This window comes from Leopardus geoffroyi, chromosome D1 (genome assembly GCF_018350155.1).
Source record: "Leopardus geoffroyi isolate Oge1 chromosome D1, O.geoffroyi_Oge1_pat1.0, whole genome shotgun sequence".
Taxonomy (NCBI): Eukaryota; Metazoa; Chordata; class Mammalia; order Carnivora; family Felidae; genus Leopardus; species Leopardus geoffroyi.
In genome coordinates this window covers 58665885-58690999 of record NC_059329.1, presented here as the reverse complement: position 1 = coordinate 58690999, position 25115 = coordinate 58665885, and the positions used below count along the sequence as shown (strand labels likewise).

The following is a 25115-nucleotide window of genomic DNA, read 5'->3' as shown; positions in this document are numbered from 1 at the left end:
AAATAAACTTGAGGGGCGCTTGGGTGGCTCAGTTGGTTAAGCATCTGACTTCAGCTCAGTTCATGATCTCACAGTTCATGAATTCAAGCCACTTGTTGGGCTCTGTGCTGACAGATCAGAGCTTGGAGCCTGCTTCGGATTCTGTGTCTCCCTCTCTCTCTGACCCTCACCTGCTCGCACTCTGTCTCTCTCTCTCTCAGAAATATTTTTTTAAATGAAATAAACTAGAAAAATTATTTCACTGACATTTTCAACCTACAAAGAATCCACTGTTAATTTTTCAAGGTTGATTACCCAATTGATTATTTTATATATCTTGGAAATCCACCTCTCCTGCAGTATCTATTATCCAAGGAAATATTTCCTGGAATGCCTCAGTTAAGGAAGAAAGCCTGAAATGCATATTAAACTGGTAACTCTTAGAACAGCAGTTCTCATCCTTACTTACAAATGAGAATTACCAACTATGCTTTTAAAAATGCATGTGCACAGGCCTCTCTCCAAATCTACCAGCTCTGAATCTCAAGAGAAGGACTAAGCATCTGCCGTGTTGTAAAGTACACAGGTGACTCTTACTTCTACAATGCATTTCTTGGCATCTACCTTTAATTAAAGCTATGTTTAATTCTGAGAATTCAAAATATTTCAAAGAAGACAATGTTATAACATTGTGATGGCAATATTCAGGAATCTGAAAAAGCTCTATCATCTTCCTCATCACATAACCATCCTTTCCTCTCCCACCCACTTTCCAACATCACGAAAGCTGGGGAATATCACCTCTCAGACTGATCAAATGCAGTCTAAATAAAGCTGCTTTTTCTCTAGTAAATGTATGTGCTGACCAACTGAGTTATTTTAATTGGGCATTTTTGAACTTCTTTGCCTTTCGCTCTTGATACACTACAAATAAAGAGAAATAATGTCCTCAAATTGAGTTACCTGGAAAGAGATAATTTTATCACAGAGAAACTGAAGTCAAGTTTGTCATAATAGGCCCTAAGATAAAGAGAGTCACAAGACATCTTCCAAAGCTTTTTATCATAACATCCTTCAAAGAGTATTTAGGTCAAGTTAGTAAACATTTCATGATGATAGAAGATTACTATGTCCTTTCATTTTTCAAAAGTATTGAGATCATGGCGCACACACACACACACACACACACACACACACACACACAAAAGACCTGGGGGAGATAAAAGACCTAAAACTGTATTATCAAGTAAAAAAAATTACAGGGCGCCTGGGTGGCTCAGTTGGTTAAGCGTCCAGCTCAGGTCTGATCTCACTGTTGGTGAGTTTGAGCCCCTCATGAGGCACTGTGCTGATAGCTCTGAGCCTGGAGCCTGCTTCAGATTCTGTGTCTCCCTCTCTCTCTGACCCTCTCCTGCTCACACTCTGTGTCTCTGTCTCTCAAAAACAAATAAACATTAAAAAAATATTTTTAAAAAGATTAGTCGGTATTCATCAAGTTGCCAAAATCATCTTGTCAGGAGATCTGTGTAATCAAGTTCACCTTTGAACACCATGACTTTAAAAGTTTTCATCTATGATATATCAAGTTTAAGACCCAAATAAGGATGCCAAGTTTTCTTTGCCAGGAAAAAAAGTCAGAGACATTTATTAGTCAGATAATCTTTTATTAAAGTGGAACACACATTCCTTCGAGATCCTGGCAGAAAACATATCAAACATTTTAATCAAATGAAAATTTTTGCTATTTCTATAGAATGCACGTAAAAGTTAACACATAATTTTTTACTACATTACTTGTCTTTAAAAATCTTTACTGCAAGAAACATCTTATTCTTTATCCTTGAATTACACTGTACATTTAAAAGATACATCATAAAACTTTCACAGCCTTCTGCCTGGCAGAGTTACATAAAAATAAACTCTGAGGTCTTTTTTCTTGCTTTCTCTTTCTTTACAATGTTACTGATGTATAACATACAGGAGGTTTGAAGAATTTTAATATATGTGTACTAATATATCAAGACTAGACCTAGATCAATGACAAAAGACCCCACACTGACAAAACATGCATTGTCAAATCCATTTTTTAAATTTTAACAAAGTATTATAATTTGTTACTATTATTCTTTATATTGTTATAAACTATGGAACTCTGAAAATCTGGCATTTTCCTGCAAGTAAATTTAGGATTATTATTCTCTTCAGAAAAATATCTGTCCTCATCTATATAGCTATACAAAATGAAGCAATGTAATTCGCTAACAGCAGTTTATTTTTTAGGTAAGAAACATTTCAATAACTTTTGTAACTTACTGATTTCAAACATGTCAAGAATTATTTTTTATTACAGTGAGTTTACTAACTAATATAAAGTATTTTCATTCACCCAAAATAAGCTGATTCTAAGCTATTTCTGGAGTATATTTTATTTTAGGTACACAGCCAAAAAGTTAAAAATAAACATAGTTAGGTGGTCAGAATAGCAAGGTGGTCAGAAACTGTTACATCCTTCATTCAGTTATCACAAAACTGCCTGGTCTTAATTTACATTAAAAAAAGACAGAAAAGGCATTTTTGACTATGGAAGTATCTCAAAATATAACCTAAACCTGATATAATTATCAGAAGAGCTAAGAGATTCCCTAGAAGTTCAGTGTTTCACACAATCCTTCAACAAGCCTGGATCTGAAAAAAACATGAAACTCCAGATCACATATCTTCTTCCACTCCTACACTAATCAGCCAGACTCAAAGATGTGCAAGGCATTGAATCTTACACCCCTCTTTGGTATCTATTCTAAGTAGTAGTTCTTGAAACAAGATACCATACTCCGTCCACAATGCCTGGACATGGTAGGCACTGAAAATAGTGTACCCCCAATTATTTAAAATAATCCCAAGTGAAAGACATCTGTTTTCTAACTTTCAAAAAAACTGAGTCCAGCTATAAAAACCAGGGAAAAGATGGTCCTATGTTCCGTGGATTCCTACCAAGATCTAATAAAGGCTAAGAAAATATACATGGAAATACTGTGAAAATTTCACTCGATTTCAACTGTTATTATCAAATGCCTTTAAAGACAGTTTTCAATGAGAGAAAGAACTTAAATTTTAAAAGTCAGGGATACACCCAGGTTCAAATGTAGTTCTTCCATTTCTTAGTTCTGATCGTGGGCAAGACACTTAACCACTACGAGCCTCAGTTTTCTCATCTATAAAATGGGAATAATAATAATAACAATTGTAATTATAGAATACATTGCTGCTGGGAGGCTCTGAGATATAATTAATGTTCAACAAGTGTGGACAAGGATATGGAGAAATCAAACCCTCACAGATTGCTGGTGAGAATGAAAAATGGCATAGTCCCTTTGGAAAACAGTCTGGCAGTTCCTTGAATAAACACAGACTTAATATATTACTCAGCAATTCCACTCGTAGGCATATACCCAAGAAAAATGAAAACATGTACATTAAAAAATTTGTACATGAATGTTCATAAAAGAGTTATTCATAACAGCCAAAGTGAAACAACCCAAATGTCCATCAACTGATGAATGGATTAATAAAATGTGGTATATCTAAGTACTGGAATATTATTTAGCAATAAAAAGGAATAAAGTACTGATAGATGTTACAACACTGAAGAACCTTGAAAAAATCATGCTAAGTAAAAGAAGCCAACTGCTTCCATTTACATGAAATTTCCAAAACAAGTAAATCTATGGAAAGCAATTAGTGGTTGCCTAAGGCTGGGCAAATGAGGGGAAGGGGAAGGGTAATGGCTAAAGGGTATGGGGTTTCTTTTTGTGGTAATGAAAATGTCCTAAAATTGATTGTGGTAATAGATGCACAATTTTGAATATACTAAAAGCCCCTGGATTATACACTTCAAATGAGTGAATTACATGGTTTAAGAATTATATCTTAATAAAGCTGTTAAAAAATTCCCATGCTACAGAATACATTTATACATGGAATATCCAAACTCCTACATCTAAAAGCACAAGATTAATTAGGATTACACAGATATTAAACATGCATAAATACATAATCTTACGTATTTAAATACAGTTAAGTATCTTCCTCTAACACATCTGAGAAATGGACTTTTCCTAGACATGATGAAGTAACTGGTACCAGACTAGCCCTCCTCGAGTGACAGCTATAAAATTAGACAAAACATATGACTCTACTATTTTCAGGAGTGAAACAACTGGCAGTACAGGAGATGTGTACAACATCTGCCCCAGCTTTCTGCCTGGGAAACTTTCCCAACTGCATCACAGGGAGGTGAAGTCTATGCCGAGCATAACGGTCTCACCAAACTGAGATGCAGAAATCAGAGTCCTGGGCTAGTGGAGTGGCTAGACTTTATAGAGGACAGGATACTGGAGAACAGGCAACAATGCAGAAGGGGTGGTCCCAGAAATCTGCATGGGGGTTCCTTGGGCATCTTTGGCTGAGTACCAAGCTACATATAAGCCTGAGTGAGTCTCCATGAGAATTACTGTTGCAGGCCTGAGAGCTGAACAGATACCAGAAGCTGCACACTGCTGGGAGACAACAGAATTGTAGTTCAGACAGAATGGAGACATTTCTGCACACCTTGGGCACTCAGGCTTTCAGTGGAAACGCCAAATTTCAACACTCTTTAAAGAAAGACAACACAATTGAGGCTTCCTATAATGTACCATCCACAAAATCCAAATCAAAACTTACTAGATATGCAAATAAGCAGGAAAGCGTGACCCATAATGAGGGAGTGGAGGGAAGCAATCAACAGAAACAGACCACAATATGACTCCAGTGTTGCGAACAGCAGGCTAGAGCTTTAAAATGGTGATTATAAATATGTTCAACCACTTAAAGGTACACTATCAAAAATGAAAACTTCACCGGATAGACTTAAAAATAGACTAAAAATTACAGAAGAGGGGCACCTGGCTGGCTCAGTCAGTAGAGCATGTGAGTCTTGACCTTGGGGTTGTGAGTTCAAGCCCCACATTGGGGGGGTAGAGATTACTGAAAAATAAAATCCTAAAAAATAAAAATGAAAAAGGGGTGCCTGGGTGGCTCAGTTGGTTGAACGTTCAACTCGATTTTGGCTCAGGTCATGACCCCAAGGTGCTGGGATTAAGCCCTGCATCAGGCCCGGCACTGAGTGTGGAGCCTGCTTGAGATTCTCTCCTGCCTCCCTCTGCCCCTGTCCCCTGCTTGCTCTCTGTCTCTAAAATAAAAATAAAAAATTTTTTTTTATTAAAAAAAAAATTTGGGGGCCCCTGGGTGGCTCAGTCGGTTAAGCGGCCAACTTCGGCTCAGGTCATGATCTCACGGTCCGTGAGTTCGAGCCCCGCGTCGGGCTCTGTGCTGACAGCTCAGAGCCTGGAGCCTGTTTCAGATTCTGTGTCTCCCTCTCTCTGACCCTCCCCTGTTCATGCTCTGTCTCTCTCTGTCTCAAAAATAAATAAACATTAAAAAAAAATTTTTTTTTAATTTTTTAAGGAAAAAAATTACAGAATAAAGAACCAATGAGCCAGAAAACAGATCAACAGAAACTATTCACTCTGAAGAACACAGATTATTATCAGACAGTTTAATATATGCATATCCTTGGAATCCAAAAACGGAAAAAGAGAAAATGGGGCAGAAAAAAAATTTGAAGAAATAATGGCCCCAAATTTCCCTGATTTGTTGATCCAAAAAGCTCAGTGAACCCCCAGCAAAGTAATAAAAAGATACATTAGTCACATCACATTCAAACTGCAAAAAAACAAAGATAAAGAAGAACGACACTATCAGAGAGGAAAAAAGGTACATTACACAGAGGAAAACAAGTATATAAATATGTGTGTGTGTGTGTGTGTGTGCGTGTGTGTATATATGTATGGTTTCTCATCAGAAACAGTAAAAGCCAGAAGACAATGGGGTGACCCAACTGTCAACACAGAATTCAAGATCCTGCGAAAATTACCTTCCAAAAATGAAGGTGAATAAAGAAAAATAAAATAAAGACATTTTCAGACAAGTGAAAGTTAAGAGAACTGTCACCAGTAGAACTGCACTAGAAATGCTGAAGGAAGTTCTTCAGCCCAAAAGGAAATGATACCAGATGGAAACTCAAACCTATGTGGTCTGAGGAAGGAAAGAAAAGTCAAAATTGGTAAATATAAAAGACTTTTTTCTAGGCTTAATCTCTTCAAAAGATAAGTGTGTTTAAAGAAAAACTAACATATCATGGCATTTATAAAGTATGCAGCATAGGGGTGCCTGGGTGGCTCAGTCAGTTAAGTGTCCTACTTCGGCTCAGGTTATCATCTCATGGTTCGGGAGTTAGAGCCCCACATTGGGCTCTGTAGTGTTAGCACAGAGCCTGCTTCGGATCCTCTGTCCCCCTCTCTGTCCCCCCTGCTCGCTTGCACTCCCTCTCTCTTTCTCTCTCAAAAAATAAATAAACTTAAAAAATAAATAAGGTATGCAGCACAAAGTCTGGAATGAAGTAATCAAAACTGGACCCGTAAGTGTCTTAGGTGGAGTGGTATAATATTAATTCCAAGTATACAGTGATGAATTAAAGATGCATGGTGTAACACCTTGAACAACCACTTGAAAAACAGAAAGACGTCCGGCTAAAAATGCAAGAGAAGAAAAAGCAGTACTAAAAATATTCAATTAACTCAATATAGCTGAGGAAACTTTTAAAACACCTCTATAGTAAAACAGAAAACAATTCCCCCATGGAAAGAGTTGACTAATAATGCAAAATACATATTACCACAGAAATAATATTTTTAATTATGACTACAATGTAAAACCTTTGGATAAAGTTAGCTAAAATAAAATTTGAGGCTGGACAGGAATCTAACCACCTAATATGTGTACTTGTTTTGGAATAAAACAATTCCATAATACAGAAAGAAAGAAACACAGTAGTACACAGAGACTATTTCCCCAACTCCAAACTACAACCAGGTGAAGACAAGTCATTTTATGAAAATAAGTTTATATATCAAGTATTCTTTTTTTTTTTTTTTTCCAACGTTTATTTATTTTTGGGACAGAGAGAGACAGAGCATGAACGGGGGAGGGGCAGAGAGAGAGGGAGACACAGAATCGGAAACAGGCTCCAGGCTCCGAACCATCAGCCCAGGGCCCGACGCGGGGCTCGAACTCACGGACCACGAGATCGTGACCTGGCTGAAGTCGGACGCTTAACCGACTGCGCCACCCAGGCGCCCCTATCAAGTATTCTTAATATTTGTAGTATTCTTAATATTAGAAATAACCTGCAAAGTGTGTTAACGTAAAATATAGAAGTAACTTCACTAAAAACTAAAAGCTAAATGTTTACCAATACTAAATCATTTAATTTTAGTTTTGAGAGTAGGTAGGATTCACATAGTTCAAAATTCAAAACATACAAAAAAAGGTATACAATAAAAAGTCTCTGCCTCTAATCCCTATTCTCCAACCACCATTGGGGAAAAACAAATACCACTAAAATATAATCAAGGAATATATGCTCCCAATTGTTTCCTGTGGAGCCACAGACATGGTGACACTTTTCACAATACCAGAAATAACATTTTCTTTTTGAATTGGGATTATGTCAAAGTTCACAAAACAGAAAACATCTGGATGACAAGACACTCCTATGTGAATGCCAAAAAAAAAAAAAAAAAAAAAAAAGATCAAATGGAATGTTAAAATAAAGCATGACCAAGAAATACTGTGAAGACACAATGAGATGAAATAAAAATACCAGCCAAAGTTTTATTAAGTTAGCCCTGACCAACGCATGACAGGAAATCTGTAGCAATGGAACAAAAGACAGGGTTACAAGTTTCTGTGCCTAATTCCCAAATTAGTCACTGAAGAATAGACAGCACAAACCAGACTCAGAAACTAACTCTTGCTCATGCATCAGATCATTCCTGAAGACTGACACCAATAAAACAGAACGGCATCTGCAGGATTCAAATGAATATTCAAAAAATTTACAAAGAAAAACATCAACTTACCATCACAGGCCTCTTCCAGTACTTTGTATTTCCAAGACTAAATTTCCAATCCTCAATCATTAAGGGGCAAATTATTCAGCTAGGAGTAATTCTAGCTCTTTTTTGTCCTTCCCTGTTTTCATTTTAGCCACTTCACTACTTACTAATGCTTTCACCTTAGAAGTAAAAATAGTTCAGCAAAAAACAAAACAAAAACAAAAACAAAAACCAACTGCCTGGGAGGCCCTTAGACCACCATTTCTCTACGTATCAGAAGACCAAAAGAGGCAAGATATTTAATCACTCCTGTATCGCTGAGAATCCTAAGAGGCCACAGGCCTATCGGACCATTACCTATGGCAAATACAAAAACCTACTCCTGACCTAAGACACTGATTTCAAAAGGAGTTGGTAGGAGGGGATACAAGCGGTTCTAGTCTGTTTGGGACATCTGGAAATCCAGCTACATCTTTCACAATTAAACCCCAACACATTTTTTTATACTTTTATGGGAAACACTAGAAGTAAATTAGAAATGGGTCCCTGTGACAAACAGGGCAAAACAGTAATGTGGCAAAAGCCATATTACTGCCACCAATACCTTACTTCTTGCTGGCAAAGACCACCTCTCCAAGAATATAATCATATTCCCAGCCTCCTTTACAGCTAGGCATGAACAAGCAAATGAGGCAGACTCAGCCAATAAACATAAGAGAAAGTCTATTCAGATAATTTCTGGTAGAAATGACCTTCTCCAGAGGAAATAAAGAGGGGAGGAAGGCAGAGAAAATTTCCATAAACTGTTCTTCCCTCCCCATCCTCCACTAACACTGTTGTCTCGAGATTATTATGCTTGGAGTTGCAGAAGCCATCCAGCAATCATGAGAAGAATCATTACTGACAGAGAAAAATGGAAGGAAACTAGCACTACTGAACTTGGTGAAAGAAATTCTTTAGAATTATTTGAACAATTTATCTTTGAGGCTCACTACATTTTTTAACCCACAAGTTAACTTGTTAGGGATGAGTAAGTCACAGACTATAATTCTGAATTGATGTTCTCAATTACTTAACAAAATTACAATCCACATGCATTTACTTAACATCTATTATGTTCCACATACTATGCAAGAGAGCTTTTATATGCATTACTTTTGTTTTAATTATCAAAATAATCCCATAAGTTACTATAATTATTACTAATTTACAGATAAGATACATGAGGCTCAGAGAAGTTTAAGTGACCTGTGGTGACTTAAGGCCAAAGTCACACAGTTAATAAGAGATTAAGATTAGGATTCACACTCAGGTTGTATGCCTCTAAATTTGTGCTTATTCTAATATATCACAGCTATCCTACCACAAAGATCACCTTCACCATCTCTCATATTTACATATCTGGGTATGCTTAAAAAAAACAAATTAAAAAAAAAGTGCACACAAAAATTCTTCTAACACTTCTATTTTTAACCCAAGTGGTGGGTAACTTTCATTACTAGGCCTTAGTTTAATTCCATCTGGCTCATGAAAGTATCCCCTGTTCAAATCTATAAATGTGAACTCCGGCTGTGGGTTGCAACAGCCATCCCATCCAGAAACAAATCTTCACATTTTAGGAGCATATAAGGATCTATGGACAATGAATGGCTTATGAGTTCATAAACCATTAAATAGCAACAGGAAAAGGTATTGTTAAAACCCTGACTCTTTCAAGTAAGCAGTGGTCTGTGACAAAAAGTTTTAGTAAACAGACTCTCAAATTATATTTTCCTATTTCCTCCTCTGCCTAGTTTGTACCTCCTACTCTTAGTCTCCCCTCCAGAACTGACCATACTGTGGAAGTATATATTAAAAACATAAATTCATTTAGTCAGTTGAAGTTCCATGCTATCCTTTCATTTTAAAATGAGGTACTCTTGGGACACCTGGGTGGCTCAGTCAGTTAAGCATCCAACTTCAGCTCAGGTCATGATCTCACAGCTCATGAGTTCAAGCCCCACATCTGGCTCTGTGCTGACAGCTCAGAGCCTGGAGCCTGCTTTGGATTCTGCGTCTCCCTCTCTCTCTCTGCCGCTCCCTTGCTCCGCACTCTGTCTCTCTCTCTGTCTCAAAAATAAACATTAAAAAGATAATAATAAATAAATAAATAAATAAATAAATAAATAAATAAATAAAATGAGGTACTCTTTTTTCTTCTTTTCATTCAAAAAAATGTTTTAATATATTTTTTTTAATGTTTATTTATTTTTGAGAGAGAGAGAGCATGAGCGGGGGGAGAGGCAGACAGAGATGGAGACACAGAATCCAAAGCAAGCTCCAGACTCTGAGCTGTCAACACAGAGCCTGATGCGGCACCTGAACCCATGAGCTGTGAGATCATGACCTGAGCCAAAGTCAGATGCCCAACCAACTGAACCCACCACAGGCACCCCAAATATTTTTTTAATATTTATTTTTGAGAGGGGGGAGGGGCAGAGAGAGGGGGTGGACAGAGGATTCAAAGCAGGCTCTGTATTGACAGCAGAGAGCCCGATGGGGGGGGGGGGGGGGGGGGGCTCAAACTCACAAACTGAAATCATGACCTGAGCCGAAGTCAGACGCTTAACCAACAGAGCGACTCAGGTGCCTCTCAAAGAAATGTTAAGTATGGTCCCACTTGATCTTTTTCCCTGCAGCCCTACTTTTTTTTAATGTTTATTTATGTTTGAGAGAGAGTGCACAAGCGGGGGAGAGGCAGAGAAGGAGGCACAGATTCCGAAACAGGCTCCAGGCTCTGAGCTGTCCGCACAGAGCCTGACGTGGGGTTCGAACTCGTGAACATCACAGAGCCTGACGTAAGCCGAAGTCAGATGCTTAACTGACTGAGCCACCCTTGCAGTCCTATTTTTTTTTTTTAATTTTTTTTTCAACGTTTATTTATTTTTTGGGACAGAGAGAGACACAGCATGAATGGGGGAGGTGCAGAGAGAGAGGGAGACACAGAATCGGAAACAGGCTCCAGGCTCTGAGCCATCAGCCCAGAGCCCGACGCGGGGCTCGAACTCACGGACCGCGAGATCGTGACCTGGCTGAAGTCGGACGCTTAACCGACTGCGCCACCCAGGCGCCCCTGCAGTCCTATTTTTAAAAATGCTCCCTCTCACGATTTACATCATTTTTAAGTTCTCATTTGAATTGAATTCAAATTCAATTGAATTCAATTCTCTGAATTGAAAAGCAATATGATTTTGAATGAATGAAAAAAAAGACCTGGGTCCAGTATCTGATCTGCTACTTCCAGTTTTCATCATATTAAAAAATACACATTCCAAGACACCTTATGTTTCACTAAGAAAAAATGTTGCCAACTAAATTGATTCAATACCCTAACACTTACAATTTTTATTTATACTTATTAAAAGAGTGCTTTTAAGCTTATTTAGTCAGATTTTTAGGATAATTTGTCAGTAATTTTAAAAAGATAAAATAAATTGGTGCATGAACTGGTCACACTCGGAGTCAAGATCTTCTGAATCACTTTTTTGAATCAGTCACTGAAAACCTATAGTTTTCCACACAATATCATCCTCTGTCCCATCAAAATCCCGGGTGATCCAACATTTGTATTCCCACCATTATCTCTGGGATTTTCTTCCAAGCCTGCCAATACGTATTCTGCAAGTTCCATGCATGAAGAGACAATGACAACTACATCAAAGCCAAAAGCAATTGTAAGATGTATCTGGATTTCAGAAGAATGGAAAAAAATAAAATAAAACCGTGCTTCTTAGAATTAATGAAACACAATAACCTCCATTGTCACCTTGAATAAGACAACATCCTTCCCAGGTTCTAATTTCCACTAACAATGGTAGCTACCAGTGCTAAAGATCTACCATGCTCAGCATTTCACATATCTCATTTAACTTTTGCAGAAAAGCAGGTCGGCATTACCTTTGTTTTACATTTATGAAATCTGAGGCTCAGAGAACCTTAGTAACTTCTCCAAGATCACCCAAATAGTAAGTAGCAGAGCTGGGTTTCAATCTCTGGTCTACCTTCAAAGTCCTTATTCTTTCCACCACGTTAAGTAATTCTCAAAATTTAGTGCACGTATGAATCACTTTAGGTGATTCTTCCAGAGTGGGAAAAATAGTGCAAATATAGTATATACTTGCAAGTCAAATAGCTTATATATATATATATATATACATATATATATATGTGTATATATATATATATGTATATATGTATGTATATACATATACATATATATGTATATATGTATGTATATACATATACATATATATATATATATACACATATATACATATATATATACACACACACACACATATATATATATATGCCCAGTTTAAAAATGGGCAAAGGGTCTGAATAGACATTTCTCCAAAGAAGATATACAAATGGCCAATAAGCATATGAAAAAATGCTCAATATCACAGGCTATTAGAGAAATGCAAATAAAAGCCACAATGACACCACTTCATGCCTGCTAGGATGGCTATAATCAAAAGACAGACAATAACAAGCATTAGCAAGGATATGGAAAAACTGGAAACTTCGTGACATTATTGCTGTGGGAATAAAAAATGGTGCAGCCACTTTGGAAATCAATTTGAAAGTTCCTCAAAAAGTTAAACAGGAAAAAAAAAAAAAAAGTTAAACAGAGTTACCACATGACCCTAGCAATTCTACTACTAGGTATATAAAAATGAAAACATGAAATCCACACAAAATTTGTACATGAGTGTTCAAAAGGAACATTATTCATAATAGCCAAAAAATCCATCAAATGATAAGTGGATTAATAAAATGTGATGGTATATCCATACAACAGAGTATTATTTAGCAATAAAAAGGAATGAAGCACTGATGCTATAACATGGATGAACCCTGGAAACATTAGGCTAAGCAAAAGCTAGTCACAGAAGACCACACAGTGTCTGATTCCATTTTTACAGATTCCATTTCTATAGACAGGGAAGGTAACTGCTTAAGGCTGGAGAAAATTATGGAAAGTGACTGCTAATAAATACGGCACTTCTTTCTGGGGGAGCAAAAATGTTCTAAAGTTAAAGTGTTGATAGTTGTACACCCCATGAATATACTAAAAAACTTTAAATAGGTTAATTGTATGGTATGTGAATTATGTCTCAAGAAAACTGTTCTCAAAAGAGTCCTGGCTGTCTCAATTGACAGAGTGTGCAACTACTGATCTCGGGGTTGTAAGTTTGAGCCCCATGCTGGATATAGAAACTACTTAAAATAAAAATCTTAGTGGTGCCTGGGTAGCTCAGTCAGTTAAGCATCCAACTCTTGATTTCAGTTCATGTATCACAGTTCATGAGATCAAGCCCCATGTCAGGCTCCGTGCTGACAGCCCAGAGCCTGCTTGAGATTCTCTCTCTCCCTCTCTATCTGCTCCTTTCCCTACACGTGCACACACATGTGCATACAAATTCTCACTCTCAAAATAAATAAATGATAGATAGACAGATAGATAGATAAAAATCTTTTTTAAAAAGTCTATACCAGATTACTTCCAAGGTTCCCTTTTAGACCGAACAGTCTCTGAGACAACAAAAAAAAAAGAGCATCCATAAACAGACAAGAATCCAATCCCCAGTGAGTTCCATGAACCTACAGGTTAAAAAAGAGAACCTATAGCACAGTAATTCCTCACTTGAGGTCGCCAGACCTCCAGGTGTCTACAAAGAAAGACAGGTGCTTCTTGAGCCAGTTTCCATTTTTCAGAACATCTGTGAGAAACCATATACTCAACCTTCTCTGAGGTAAAGTTTCAAGTATCTTTGCCTTTGTCTGGATTCATGTAAGTAGTTTTAAAATAGTGATTCAAAGCTGATTTACAGCTTGACGTATGAAAAGTAAAAAATAAGAAAACAAATTATTAGTTAAAATGTACTTTTTGATAGGCAAAATGTTTTTAAGAAATGGGACCTATAATGATTTCCTTGATTAAAACCTTGGGAAATACAAATAGAGGGGATCATGCACTAGACTAGAAAATAGAGAAATAGCATTTTTCCTCAATATGATTTACTTCATCTCACTGCACCTCAGTTTCCATTTTCATCAACAAATGGGACAGTATCAATCAGACTCTATAATTCTGTGATTTTGCCATATTATATAATGACCTCCTAAAAAATGTCTGCTAAGAAGTTAGTTCTTTATATTCAGAATCCCTGCAAAGAACTTTCTTTATTGACTCTACTTAGCAAATCATAAGAATAAACAATACTAAATATATAATATTAATAAACAATATACAGGCTGTAGTACTTAGAAATTTATAAGTCACCTTAGAAAGCAAAGAGAAAAAAAAATAATAAACTAAAAAGAAAGTAAAGTGTGCTTATGTACAGCTGACAGAAAAAGCCAACAGGAAACACTTCAGTATAAAGCCTCCCCAAAACAATGTCCCTGATTAACAACAAATGAGTTTATCTTTCTTTCTCAAATTTTACTCCGAACACACCAGCTTCCAAATACATCCCTGGAACAAATGAACTGAAGAAGGGGAGGAGAGCAAAGGAAAAATACTGTATCATAATTGGTTTCCTCCCTTCAAAATTCCAGAAGATGAAAAGTGGGGGAAGGGAGTGGAAACTAGCCAAAACCCAGCATGAAATTCTCCTATTTAGAGCTTAACACATGATATCTCCTATTACATCTCCTACTTACAGCTTAATAATTATTGTGGTCTCCTTCTTCTTCACTTTTTTTTTTTAAAGTCATAAAAATTTTTCTCTACTATCAATTTTTTTATATTAAGAAAAGTTGGGGTACCTGGCTGGCTCAGTCAGAGGAGCATGTGACTCTGGACCTTGGGCTTGTGAATTCAAGCCCCACATTGGGTATGGAAATTACTTAAATAAATAAAATCTTGAAAGAAAGAAAGAAAGAAAGAAAGAAAGAAAGAAAGAAAGAAAGAAAGAAAGAAAAGAAAGGAAAAAGAAAAGAAAAGAAAAGAAAAGAAAAGAAAAGAAAAGAAAAGAAAAGAAAGAAAAGCAAAACAAAGCTATTTGCTTTTTAGTGATTCACACTAACCTAAATTGAACATAACACTGATGGGGGAGAGGGGGCACTGGTGAGAAGGACTATTATTTGTGGGGTTTTGGGAAAGAGAAAAGCAGGGGTGCCTGGTTAGCTTAGTCGGTAGAGCATGCAACTCTTAATACCCAGGTTGTGAGTTCAAGTCCCAGATTGGAATAGAGATAACTTAAAAAAAAAAGAAAGAAAGAAAAATGGCAGGCAAGATCTTTTACAATATAATACATACTGTATTATACATCTGAACCCAAGTTCAGAGGTTTCTAATGAATTTTTAAAATGCCATTTGACTTGATAGGACAGACCAGAAAGGCAGACTACCCCCTTCCTCAAGCAACTAAAGTTATTATAAATACCAACAATACACAATTTTCAACTTCCAATTCAATATTATCATTGAGAAATATTATCATTAAGTTAGAAACCTAAATTCACGTTTTAGGAGGTAATATAGCATTCTGCTCACAACTATATAGGAGTGAAGGGATTCATTCCAATAATTTAACATAAAAGAAGAACACACTGACTCATTGGAATAAGGACTCTATTAATCCTTGAGAACACCAACCATCTCTGTATTTACATGTATATGTAAATATAGATATACTCAACATCAAATAGCACGGTAGGTTTTAAACTGCCCACATGAGGGGCACCTGGGTGGTTCAGTCGATTGAGCGTCTGACTCTAGGTTTCAGCTCAGGTCATGATCTCATGGTTAGTGACTTCGAGCCCCTGCACTGTTTAGTGCAGAGCCTACTTGGGATCCTCTCTCTCTGCCCCTTCCCTGCTCACTCACTTGCTCGCTCTCTCAAAATAAATAAATTTTTAAATAAATAAATAAATAAATAAATAAACAAATAAATAAGCCCACATGAATCAAAGTGTAACACAAGCTCAACAGACACCACTCTAGCCCCCTACCAAAAGAACAATAAAACATTTCACCTAAAAACAAGTAAGGTGCATTTAAATATAACCAGTTACATTCATTTAACAATTCTGCCAGCCTAAAAGGGTACAAAGATACAAAAATGACTTAGCCTCTCACTTCAAGGAGTTCACATGAGCGGGGAAGCCAGAAGCATGTGCAAAATCAAAATTCTTTGAGATCACAAAGAACAAACTTGCAAATTTAGTGGTAAGCAGAATTTGCCAGGTGAAAAAGTAGGAGGAAGGGTATCAACAGGCAAGGAGACTGGCATATATAAAGGCATGAATGTAAAGAGCACAATTAGATAACCAGAAGTCCTGAGTTGCCAGGGCAAGGAGATTAAGAAGGAAGGATGAATAAGCATGAAATGGTAGTATTACGCCAGGAAAGGAAGCTTGTGGCTAGGTTGCAGAAGGCCATATATGCTACAACGAGGTGTATGATCTTTATCCAAAAGGCCACAGAGAACCCAATATAAAATAAACTGTTTTTATCTTATTTTTTTATTTGAGAGAGAGAGAGAGAGAGAGAATGAGCATGCGCACAGGAGAGCAGGGCAGAGTGAGAGAGAATCTTAACAGACTCCATACTCAGCGCAGAGCCTGACACAGGGCTGGATCCCACGACCCTGGGATCATGACTTGAGCCAAAATCAAGAGTCAGACGCTCAACTGACTGAGCCACCCAGGCATCCCAAACAACATTTTTAGAAAGCCAGCTGGTGACAATGTGGAAGACAGACATAAAAGGAGAGATGGGGGGGTGGGGCTAGAAAATATGAGAACACTACTGCAAGAATTAGGATATTATTGAAATAACGTAAGTGAAATGTGATACGTCAGCAATAATAGAAACAACTAAATAATAGCACACCAAACTATATCAATTTAGCAGTGACTGTGTATCCCTATACTTGACCATAAGCTCCTATACCAAGGTATAGGCAATAGGGGAAAAACAGAAAAGAATGTAAACAAGAAATCTCTAGAAGATATAATTAGCAGGACTTAAGGACCACTGACCATCCAGACCCAACAGAAGATCTTTACTTACACACTAATTTGGCCTTTCTGAATTGCTTCTGAAAATTTATTACTTTCTTCATTTAGAAATTTCTACTAAGATAGCTTATTTCACTTAATAGACGCTAAAAATTTTGAGTTTTTAACCATTTGAAGAGTTTCATGTATCTTACACAGGAATTATTTAAGTGTAAAAATTTCCCTGTGGCCACATGGAAAACAAAAAGAAATAAATGCAGAATACTTTTCAGTCAGAAAACACTGATCTTATCCAAGTTTGGATACAACTAACTTTATATACCTTAGTAAGAAACCCTGAAAATACAGCAGAAATACTCACAAATAGCACCTAAATTAAATATGGGGGAGGAAAAAAGAAGCTCTTTAAACCTTTGGGCTCCAAACAATTCAGGTATCCAAACACATATAATTTTATTACACACAGTTCATATTTTTCATGAAACTAACATGTAATTATGCACCACAGGAAAAATAGGTAACTGATAAAGCTTACGGACCCAACTCCAATTTGATAAGTGTGTTACTAAAGAGAAATAAGAATTGCAGCCACTCTGTTTCAACACACAAATTATCTTCCATTATTTTCTTTTAATTTTTTTTTAATGTTTATTTGAGAAAGTGACAGAGCATGAGCAGGGGAGGAGCAGAGAGAGGGAGACACAGAATCTGAAGCAGGCTCCAGGCTCTGAGCTGTCAGCACAGAGCCCGATGCGGGGCTCAAACTCACAAACTGCAAGACCATGACCTGAGCCGAAGTCACATGCTTAATCGACTGAGCCACCCAGGTGCCCCCCCCCATCATTTTCAAAAATATGTTTGTTGAGCTGTCAATTTGTATTACAGGATTATTAAAAGAGTGGTGTTTCTTTCAGTAAAATGAGTCATGCTTCCCTCAATAAAGATACTGATTTTCACAATGCTGGCAAGATGGTTTATCTACTTGAAGTTATCTTAATTATGAATATAGGTAATGACAAAATATGATAAACACATTTCCCACTAAATTTAATGTTCAAAGACAAAATTATATTTGTCATGTTCTAACAAACAGTGTTAGTGTGCAATCATCTGAGGTTGACTGGCTCACCCTCAGATATTAACCATTAACCAGAGGTGTCAGTTAAAAAATCTATGTGAAATCATTAAAGTCAGTAAATGTTACAATTCAGTAGAAAGACTATTTAAGAATTTCTACTTCAATGATTATAATTTGACTAATAAACTTTTAAGACCCTTGTTTTTTCATGATAGTATGTGTAAGTCATAGGTTCCCCCACTAAAGGAAAAAAAGTTTGCATTGCGTTAGTTCCAGTTATAATTTCTAGCTGAGTCAAAGCTCTAAAAGCCTTAAAGCAGGAAATCCAAAAGGAAATTCCATCATCAGTTCCTGGGGCTTGGTAACTCAATGGTTCTTTGAAACAAAGATATAAAAGTTCTCAAACTATTTACTATAATCTTACCTCATATCTTCAAGCAAATCACATTCTGCTTGATGTTTGGCTTGAAGTTTTGTCATCTGCTCAACTTGAGTGTTTTTCAGTTCTTGTGTAACTTTCACCTAAAATATATCATACATTTATGAAGGCCTTACTGCAACCTTAACAACAAAATAATTAATTAAGCAAAATACTTAATACTTGTCAGAATATAGAACTCTTGCTCACTTCTGTAAAGGCCATAAATCCATTATTAGCCACCTTATTTTGTTCTACTGACGATACTTAATGAGAAAACTAGGCAAATAACCTGAAAAAGGTTAAATAAAAGTAAAAGAGTATAAAAATTATACAATGAATAAGTGCAAAATAAGCTTCCAGTCATTCCATTTCATGCACAAGCTCAGTACACATGTAGTAGATCTTCTGAAGAGTTTTAAAAGGCCCTGTCTTCTATTTCTTCCAAAAAAGACTTAAAGATTTCTACCACCAGGGGAGGTGAGCTGAGTATAGATGGCAGAAGGGAGTATAGGAATGCCTAATATCTAAGGACCGAAATTTACACAATCATGAAATCATATGCATAAATTGACTACATAAATTATTCCATAATGGCTGCGAGAAAGCACACTGTGTCTCAGGATGATGCCCTCCACTCGCTGACAGCCCATCAAATCACAATCTCTTTCTCACAAAGGAGAAAGCAAAAGTGACCTTCCAGCATATGCAGTGCTTTTAAGCCACCCCAGCAAGCCGGTCCCCGTGGCGGCTCCACTTCAAACAGAACAGCAAATGCAAGCTGGCCAGTGCCTCTCGCCAGGGTTCCAGGTTACAGTGGGCCTGGAATCCCCCCCCCCAAACCAGAGCCGTGCTAACCCGGAGGGGTGGGGGGTACATGTGTGAAAGAAAAAAAGACTCACTTAACTGGAGAAACCCGGATTAAGAAAGAGAAAGAAGCAGACACGAGCGAGTTAGGTTTGTCCACGAGGGGAGGACAGAACAGCCTTCTCCACCCAATGCCCAGAGTAGACACTAAGTAACCATCTGCAGGATTAAAAAGACAAGGACACAGCCTCAGCCCCTGGGAACGCTAGGGAAGAGGACAGTGAAACAGTTCTCGAAGGGCGCTGGGGGGAAGCGGCTGACACACCGGGAGCACCCGTCACTCCCACCCCAAGCCCAGATCGCCGTGCACACGCCACGCACTGCCCATTTCACGCTCTCCGGGAGCAGCACCACTGCCTCAAGGCCCCCTAGCTGGAGGGGCGGGGCAGGATTGGGGGCGGGGGGAGAAAGGCATAATTTCTTGTTTTCCCCTGGGGTGGGGGGCGGTAACTAGTCCAACTTCTCGGCCGCCCCGTGGGAAAAGCAGGCCGAACCTTACGGCTAAGACTAGAAACAAATTCCCTGAAAATTTGCAAACGGACGAGGGTGGCGACAAGCAGCTGGAGGGCTCAAATCAGGCACAGACTAAACAATCACACAAGCACAGGCTCTGCAAAGCTGCAGGGGCTCCCCGCCTCCCCTCGGTGCAGCCCCGAGAATGCACTTTGCAGCGAGCAGCACTGCCATGCGCGCGCGCACACAAATGCACACCCGAAACTCTGTGAGATGTCTAGGGGTCTCCAGTGCGGTGGAAGGGACGAGCTCGGGTCGCCCCTCCGTCGGAAAGAACCTCATTCGCGTGGCCCCCTCCTGGAGCCGCCGGCAACTCGGTGACAAGCCCGAGGCGACGGCGGTCACGGCCCCTAGCGAAAAGGGGGAGGGGACGCAGCGGGTCGCCCCAGCCGCGTCCCTTGGACACATCCCACCCAAACCCAAAGCCCCCTGGCTGCACTCTCACCTTCCTCGGCGGCGGCTGCATGATGCTGAAGGGACATCAATCCTCCCCCGACGGCGGCGTCAGCTAGGACGAGGAGGTGGAGGGCCGTGAGGAGGGGAGGCCCCGCAAGCGAGTCTGTGTGTGTAAGGAGAGCCTGAGAACGAGAACTCCCCCGGCAGGGAGCAAGGCCGGCGGGCGGCTGGAGGACCCGGGTCGGAGGGCGAGTGTGAAGAGAAGGAGGAGGAGCGCCGGGAAGGCCTGGGGCTCGGACGGCCCGGGGGGTGTGTGAGGGAAGGGGGCGGAGACCGCAAGGGGGCGGGGGCCCTAGAGCTGGGGCGCAGGGTCTCCTAGCTCGCCGAGCGGCTCTCGAACAGCAGCGTCGTCCGGCTCCCCGCCCGCCGGCGCCGCAGCTCCTAGCAGACGCGGCCCCCCGCCCCCACTCAGGCAGCCCAGCCCTCGCAGGGCCCAGCGCCCCCGCCCGTCCCGGGGAGGTGGAAGGCGGCGCCGCGCTCTCGGCTTCGGCTCCTCCACTCAGGCCGCGGGAATTTCCGGCCCCACCAAGTGGTGCAGCGCCCCGCTCCGGCGGCGGAGGGGACAACTCAGTCCACAGCTGGGTTCGAGGGGCCGGGCCACACTGCAGGGAAGGAGCGTGGCGGCGGCGTGGGGCTCTGGATCTCGGCGGGGGGGAACTAACGGATCGGTCGGGAAATAGAAGGGATAGAAACGCTAGCGGAGCACGAAAATCCCCCCCCTCTATCCGAGAGTGGCACGTTCCAAACGCCTCTTGTCCTCCCTCCCCCACACTGGGAGCCAGACGGGGGCTTCCCGCGCGCTTTCCCGCCAGCCGTCCGGGCACGCGCCTGCAGTCGGAGCCGCGCACGTGGGCGGGAGAGAGCTCCGCGCCGACGCACGCGCACAAGCCGCCCCCACCTCCTACAGGTTTTTGGGCCGCAGCGTTTCTGTGTCCGTGTGTGTGTGTGTTTAGGAGGACGACACTCTGAAGTTTTTACCTTGGGGCGGAGGGTAGCATGCTTGTAGCTTCAGGAGAGTTCTGTTTTTTACTTCTTTCCGGTCCTCAAACACCCCTCTCCGGTGAGCGAATGGGTTAGCCAAATAGGCAAGCATGAAGGGGGCGAGCATCGACAAGTCCTTTCTCAGCGGGCCGCAGGTGTCTGACTGTTGCGGGGGCGGGACAGGGGGGTGTCTAGTTGCCTTGCAAAGGAGAAAGTGCTCTCTGGTACGGGTCATTCAAGTCAAAGAGCACGGACTCTCTGCTGGAAGGGAACCTCGAGGTTGTTAAGACCAGTATCCCCAATTCACAGATAGGGAGGCTAATACCCTTAGAAGAGGGGAGACTTTATGTAGGTCACACAACACGACTACACTCTATGGGTCATAAACTTTTGCCAATGATAACTGTGAGAAAAAGTAAAGGAGGCAGCAGGGGCAACAGAGGGAACTCGTGTCTGGGAGTCAGGACCTCTGGATCTCAGTCCACTCTGCCTGCCTCTATGTAGCTGGGTATGTAGCTCCACCTTCCTCATCTGCCAGTGAGACTGTTCATCCACGCAGCCCCCTCCCCACACATCCAGACCATCTGGGGGCCTTTCAGCCTTTCTTGAGCTGCTTAGAAGAATGAAAATACCTCTTCCGGAGCCACATGGATGTGCGAAGGGTGAACTAGATTGCCCCACAGTTTTATCAGAAGTTGGAGTACCGGACGCCTGTTCTCAGAAGAGTGGTCAGGCAAAAGAGGAAAGTGAGGCCTGGAGAGACCCAAGTATATTGCCCAAGGCCACAATTGGCGAGAAATTGGTTCAAGATGGAACTTGAACCCAGGTTGTTCACACTGAATTACCTGGATTCTTGTACAAGAAGGCTATGGATGAGCTAGATTGTGTATGAACCAGGAAATCAGGCTTGCTTTTTCTGATTTCCTTGAGGCCATTCAAAAGTCACCCCTTCACCAGAGTCCTCAATTACCATCAGGGAACGCCTGGGGCAATGGAATAAGTGGGTGGAGACCCAACTCCCCGACAGCTGTGGGGCAGCAGCTAGAGCCCAGGCAAGAGGTAGCCAGGCTGGCCTCCAATCTCAGCTCCAGCACCAATTAATTGTGAGGCTTTGAGCTAGTCAGTCTCACTGCTTTCAGCCTTTACTTTCTGGCTTGTAAAATGGGGATATAATACCAGCCCCACAGGCTTGTATTAATAGAATTCCTTCTACTACAGGCTCTGGCACATACTCGGTGATCAATAATTGCTTACTGATTTATCATTCATTCAAAAAACATTTGCTGCATCCTGCTTTGTGCCAAGCCTTGTGCCAGACACTGGGAATACAGATTCTTAAGAGCAAGACAGAATCAGCCTCAACCTTCACCAAGGCTGATTTCCAGACCAGCCATTCCATGAAGGTTACTAAGATAGTGGGGGGGGGGGGGGGGGGGGGGGTAACAGTGCTTTCCTAGACACAGTGTTATGCACACAAAGGTGCTTAACAAAGATTTGCTGGATCTTAGTCCTGGGTGCAACTAGTCTGGCCCAGAGATTATCCTCCCTTCACCTCTGTTTTATAGAAGTGAGGACTAGGGGTATAAAATTGCTAGATGTTATGAGATTCGGGATCTAACCTCTACTACTGATATGCTGGGCCTTCTCTGGGCCTTGGTCCCCAACCACAGAATAAGGTAAGTGAATGAGCCTGGAACTTAGTAGGCTCTTCACAGATGAAGTACAACCCTGGGGCTTTATTTTATGGGTTTAGGAGGGCATCCTCCACCTGATTTGCCATTATTCTAAAACCAGGAACGGCATTGACTTTCTGAGATGATTTTCTTTGGAGGTGTAATAAATAACAGGCAACACCAGATGGACTTACCTGCTGGGTGCTTTTTCAAAAATGTGGTTTAAAAAAAGAAATGTGTTTAACATTTACTAAATGCCTTTCCCAAAACCCCAACTTTCATATTACTTTTCTGGGCTAATCTTCACTATAATCCTGTGAAAGAGTGTTATTTTATTCATTTTACAAATGAGTAACTGGAAGCTCAATGAAGGTAAGTGATTTGCCCTGAAGTGATGGATTTGGGACCAGAATCCAGTTCTCCCATTTGCCTCTTGTTCAGGGAATTGAGAGTTCACCCAGGAAAAATGCAGACTCAGGAGGATACAACCATATATTCCAAACTTCACAGGGATGGGAAAGGGATTTCTGTGACTTATACAAGCCTGACTTAAAATGTACCCCTTTGAACCAGGCTGGGAACTTCCAGAGCCTTGCTCCTATAGTGCAAGCAAGCACTGTGTTACCAGATGCAAGATCCCTTGACACTGTTTGGGGGAAATGCCACAGAGCTGTCCTGTGACCACAGAGCAGCATGCGTTATAGCCCCAGAGACCGAACTGGGACTGGTCTCAGCTGTATCTAAGGAAGAAGGTTTTCCAGGCCAACCTGCCCTTAGAAGGGGTGAGCTCCCCCATCCTTGGAGCAGTGCAAGTAGGTGCTAACTCCCTTCCATCAAGGAGGCCACAGGTGGGATTCTTACCCTGGGAAGGAATTAGTAACAGCTATCATTTATTTTGCCTCTTCTATGTTTCAGGGATTGAAGTAGGCATATTATTTACATTGTTTCTAACCTTCACAACTTCTCATGATACATATGACCCCGTTTCACAGATTTCACAGACTAAAGATCAGAAGTGAAATGACCAGCCCAAGGTCACACAGCTAGGACAGGAGAGCCAGGCCTGGCCCCTGGCTTCCTGTGATTCTGAAGCTATGTTCTTCCTCCAGCATGCTGCTGTACAATCTCCCAGAAGGAATGTGATTCTAAATTTAAGTGAGATCCAGGATTAAAAGCTGACTAGAGCAGGCATATGAGTGAGCATTGAAAGATAAGCTATCCCAATATTCCACAGAACTCCCAGGGGAAACTGCAGGGATACGAAGTGTGCAGCAGCCCTTGAGCATGATTAGAATGTGAACGGCACCCCACCACAGTTCAAAGTGGCCATCCAGGACAGATTGGCACTCCACCCAAGGCTCTAGAGATGGTGGCCACCATCCCATATGCCCAGACTGTACCAATGCACTTCCCACCCTCCTCACAGCTAGGGTTCACAGCCCTCACTCCATTTCCTGCTGTCTCATTATCTGCCACTCACATTGGTTCAGGCTGCTGGGGAATACCTATTAGCTGATCCAAATGCTAGCTATTCCCTGTTTGAGCCCCACTGAGGCTAGCTGACGATACTGTTACAAATAATGCAGTCTGTGGACCCTATCCCCATTACCTCCCTTCTACCCTAATCACCTTTCTTTCCCCTGTACTTCCACTCCCCACCCCACCCCCACACACACATATCAACCTTTGCTCCTGCCTAAACTAATTTCTTCAACACAGCCCTCTGGTAAACCTGGTATGGGAGTATGCCCGTCTCCTCCATTAGCTCTCAAGACAGAATCACAGCCTGCTGGAATGACGTCTCAAGATCAGTGGCCAGCAGAAGAGGACAGGGGCTCTTCCTAGGACACAAAGTGAGTTTGTGGCAGAACTAGACCTTGAATTCCATCCAACATCACTCAACCTCAACCAGTCCCTTATTCTGGGTTCAGTCATAAGCAGGTCTCTGGGATGAGACCCAGGCCCTGCACTCCAGGAGCTCCCAATCTCAACACACAGACCAAAGATCTCAGCAGTGTGCCCCGAACACACAGGGCCCAGATTCCACCAGGTGGTGACAGGGATCTAAGGCCAGAGATGGGTTCCTGAGAGGCAGGCACTGCGACAGTGAATTATCTGGTCAGCCTGTGCCAGGGAGT

At 40.9% G+C, this 25115-nt stretch overlaps 1 protein-coding gene across 4 annotated transcripts in view; it reads right to left on the bottom strand.

Annotated features, from left to right (window-relative positions):
* Positions 1 to 25115, bottom strand: part of FCHSD2 (FCH and double SH3 domains 2) — a 303187-nt gene that overhangs the window by 271179 nt on the left and 6893 nt on the right. For 2 of the 4 annotated variants that reach the window (XM_045484108.1, XM_045484111.1), the window contains exons 1-2: positions 20313 to 20799; positions 18494 to 18591 (exon numbers count right to left, since the gene is read on the bottom strand). In XM_045484108.1, the coding sequence (XP_045340064.1) occupies positions 18494 to 18591; positions 20313 to 20333 (119 nt within the window). In that variant the 5' untranslated portion in view covers positions 20334 to 20799. Of the gene's footprint in view, positions 1 to 18493; positions 18592 to 19389; positions 19500 to 20312; positions 20800 to 25115 lie in introns of those variants that run through there. The other 2 variants (XM_045484110.1, XM_045484109.1) reach the window with 2 other exon arrangements.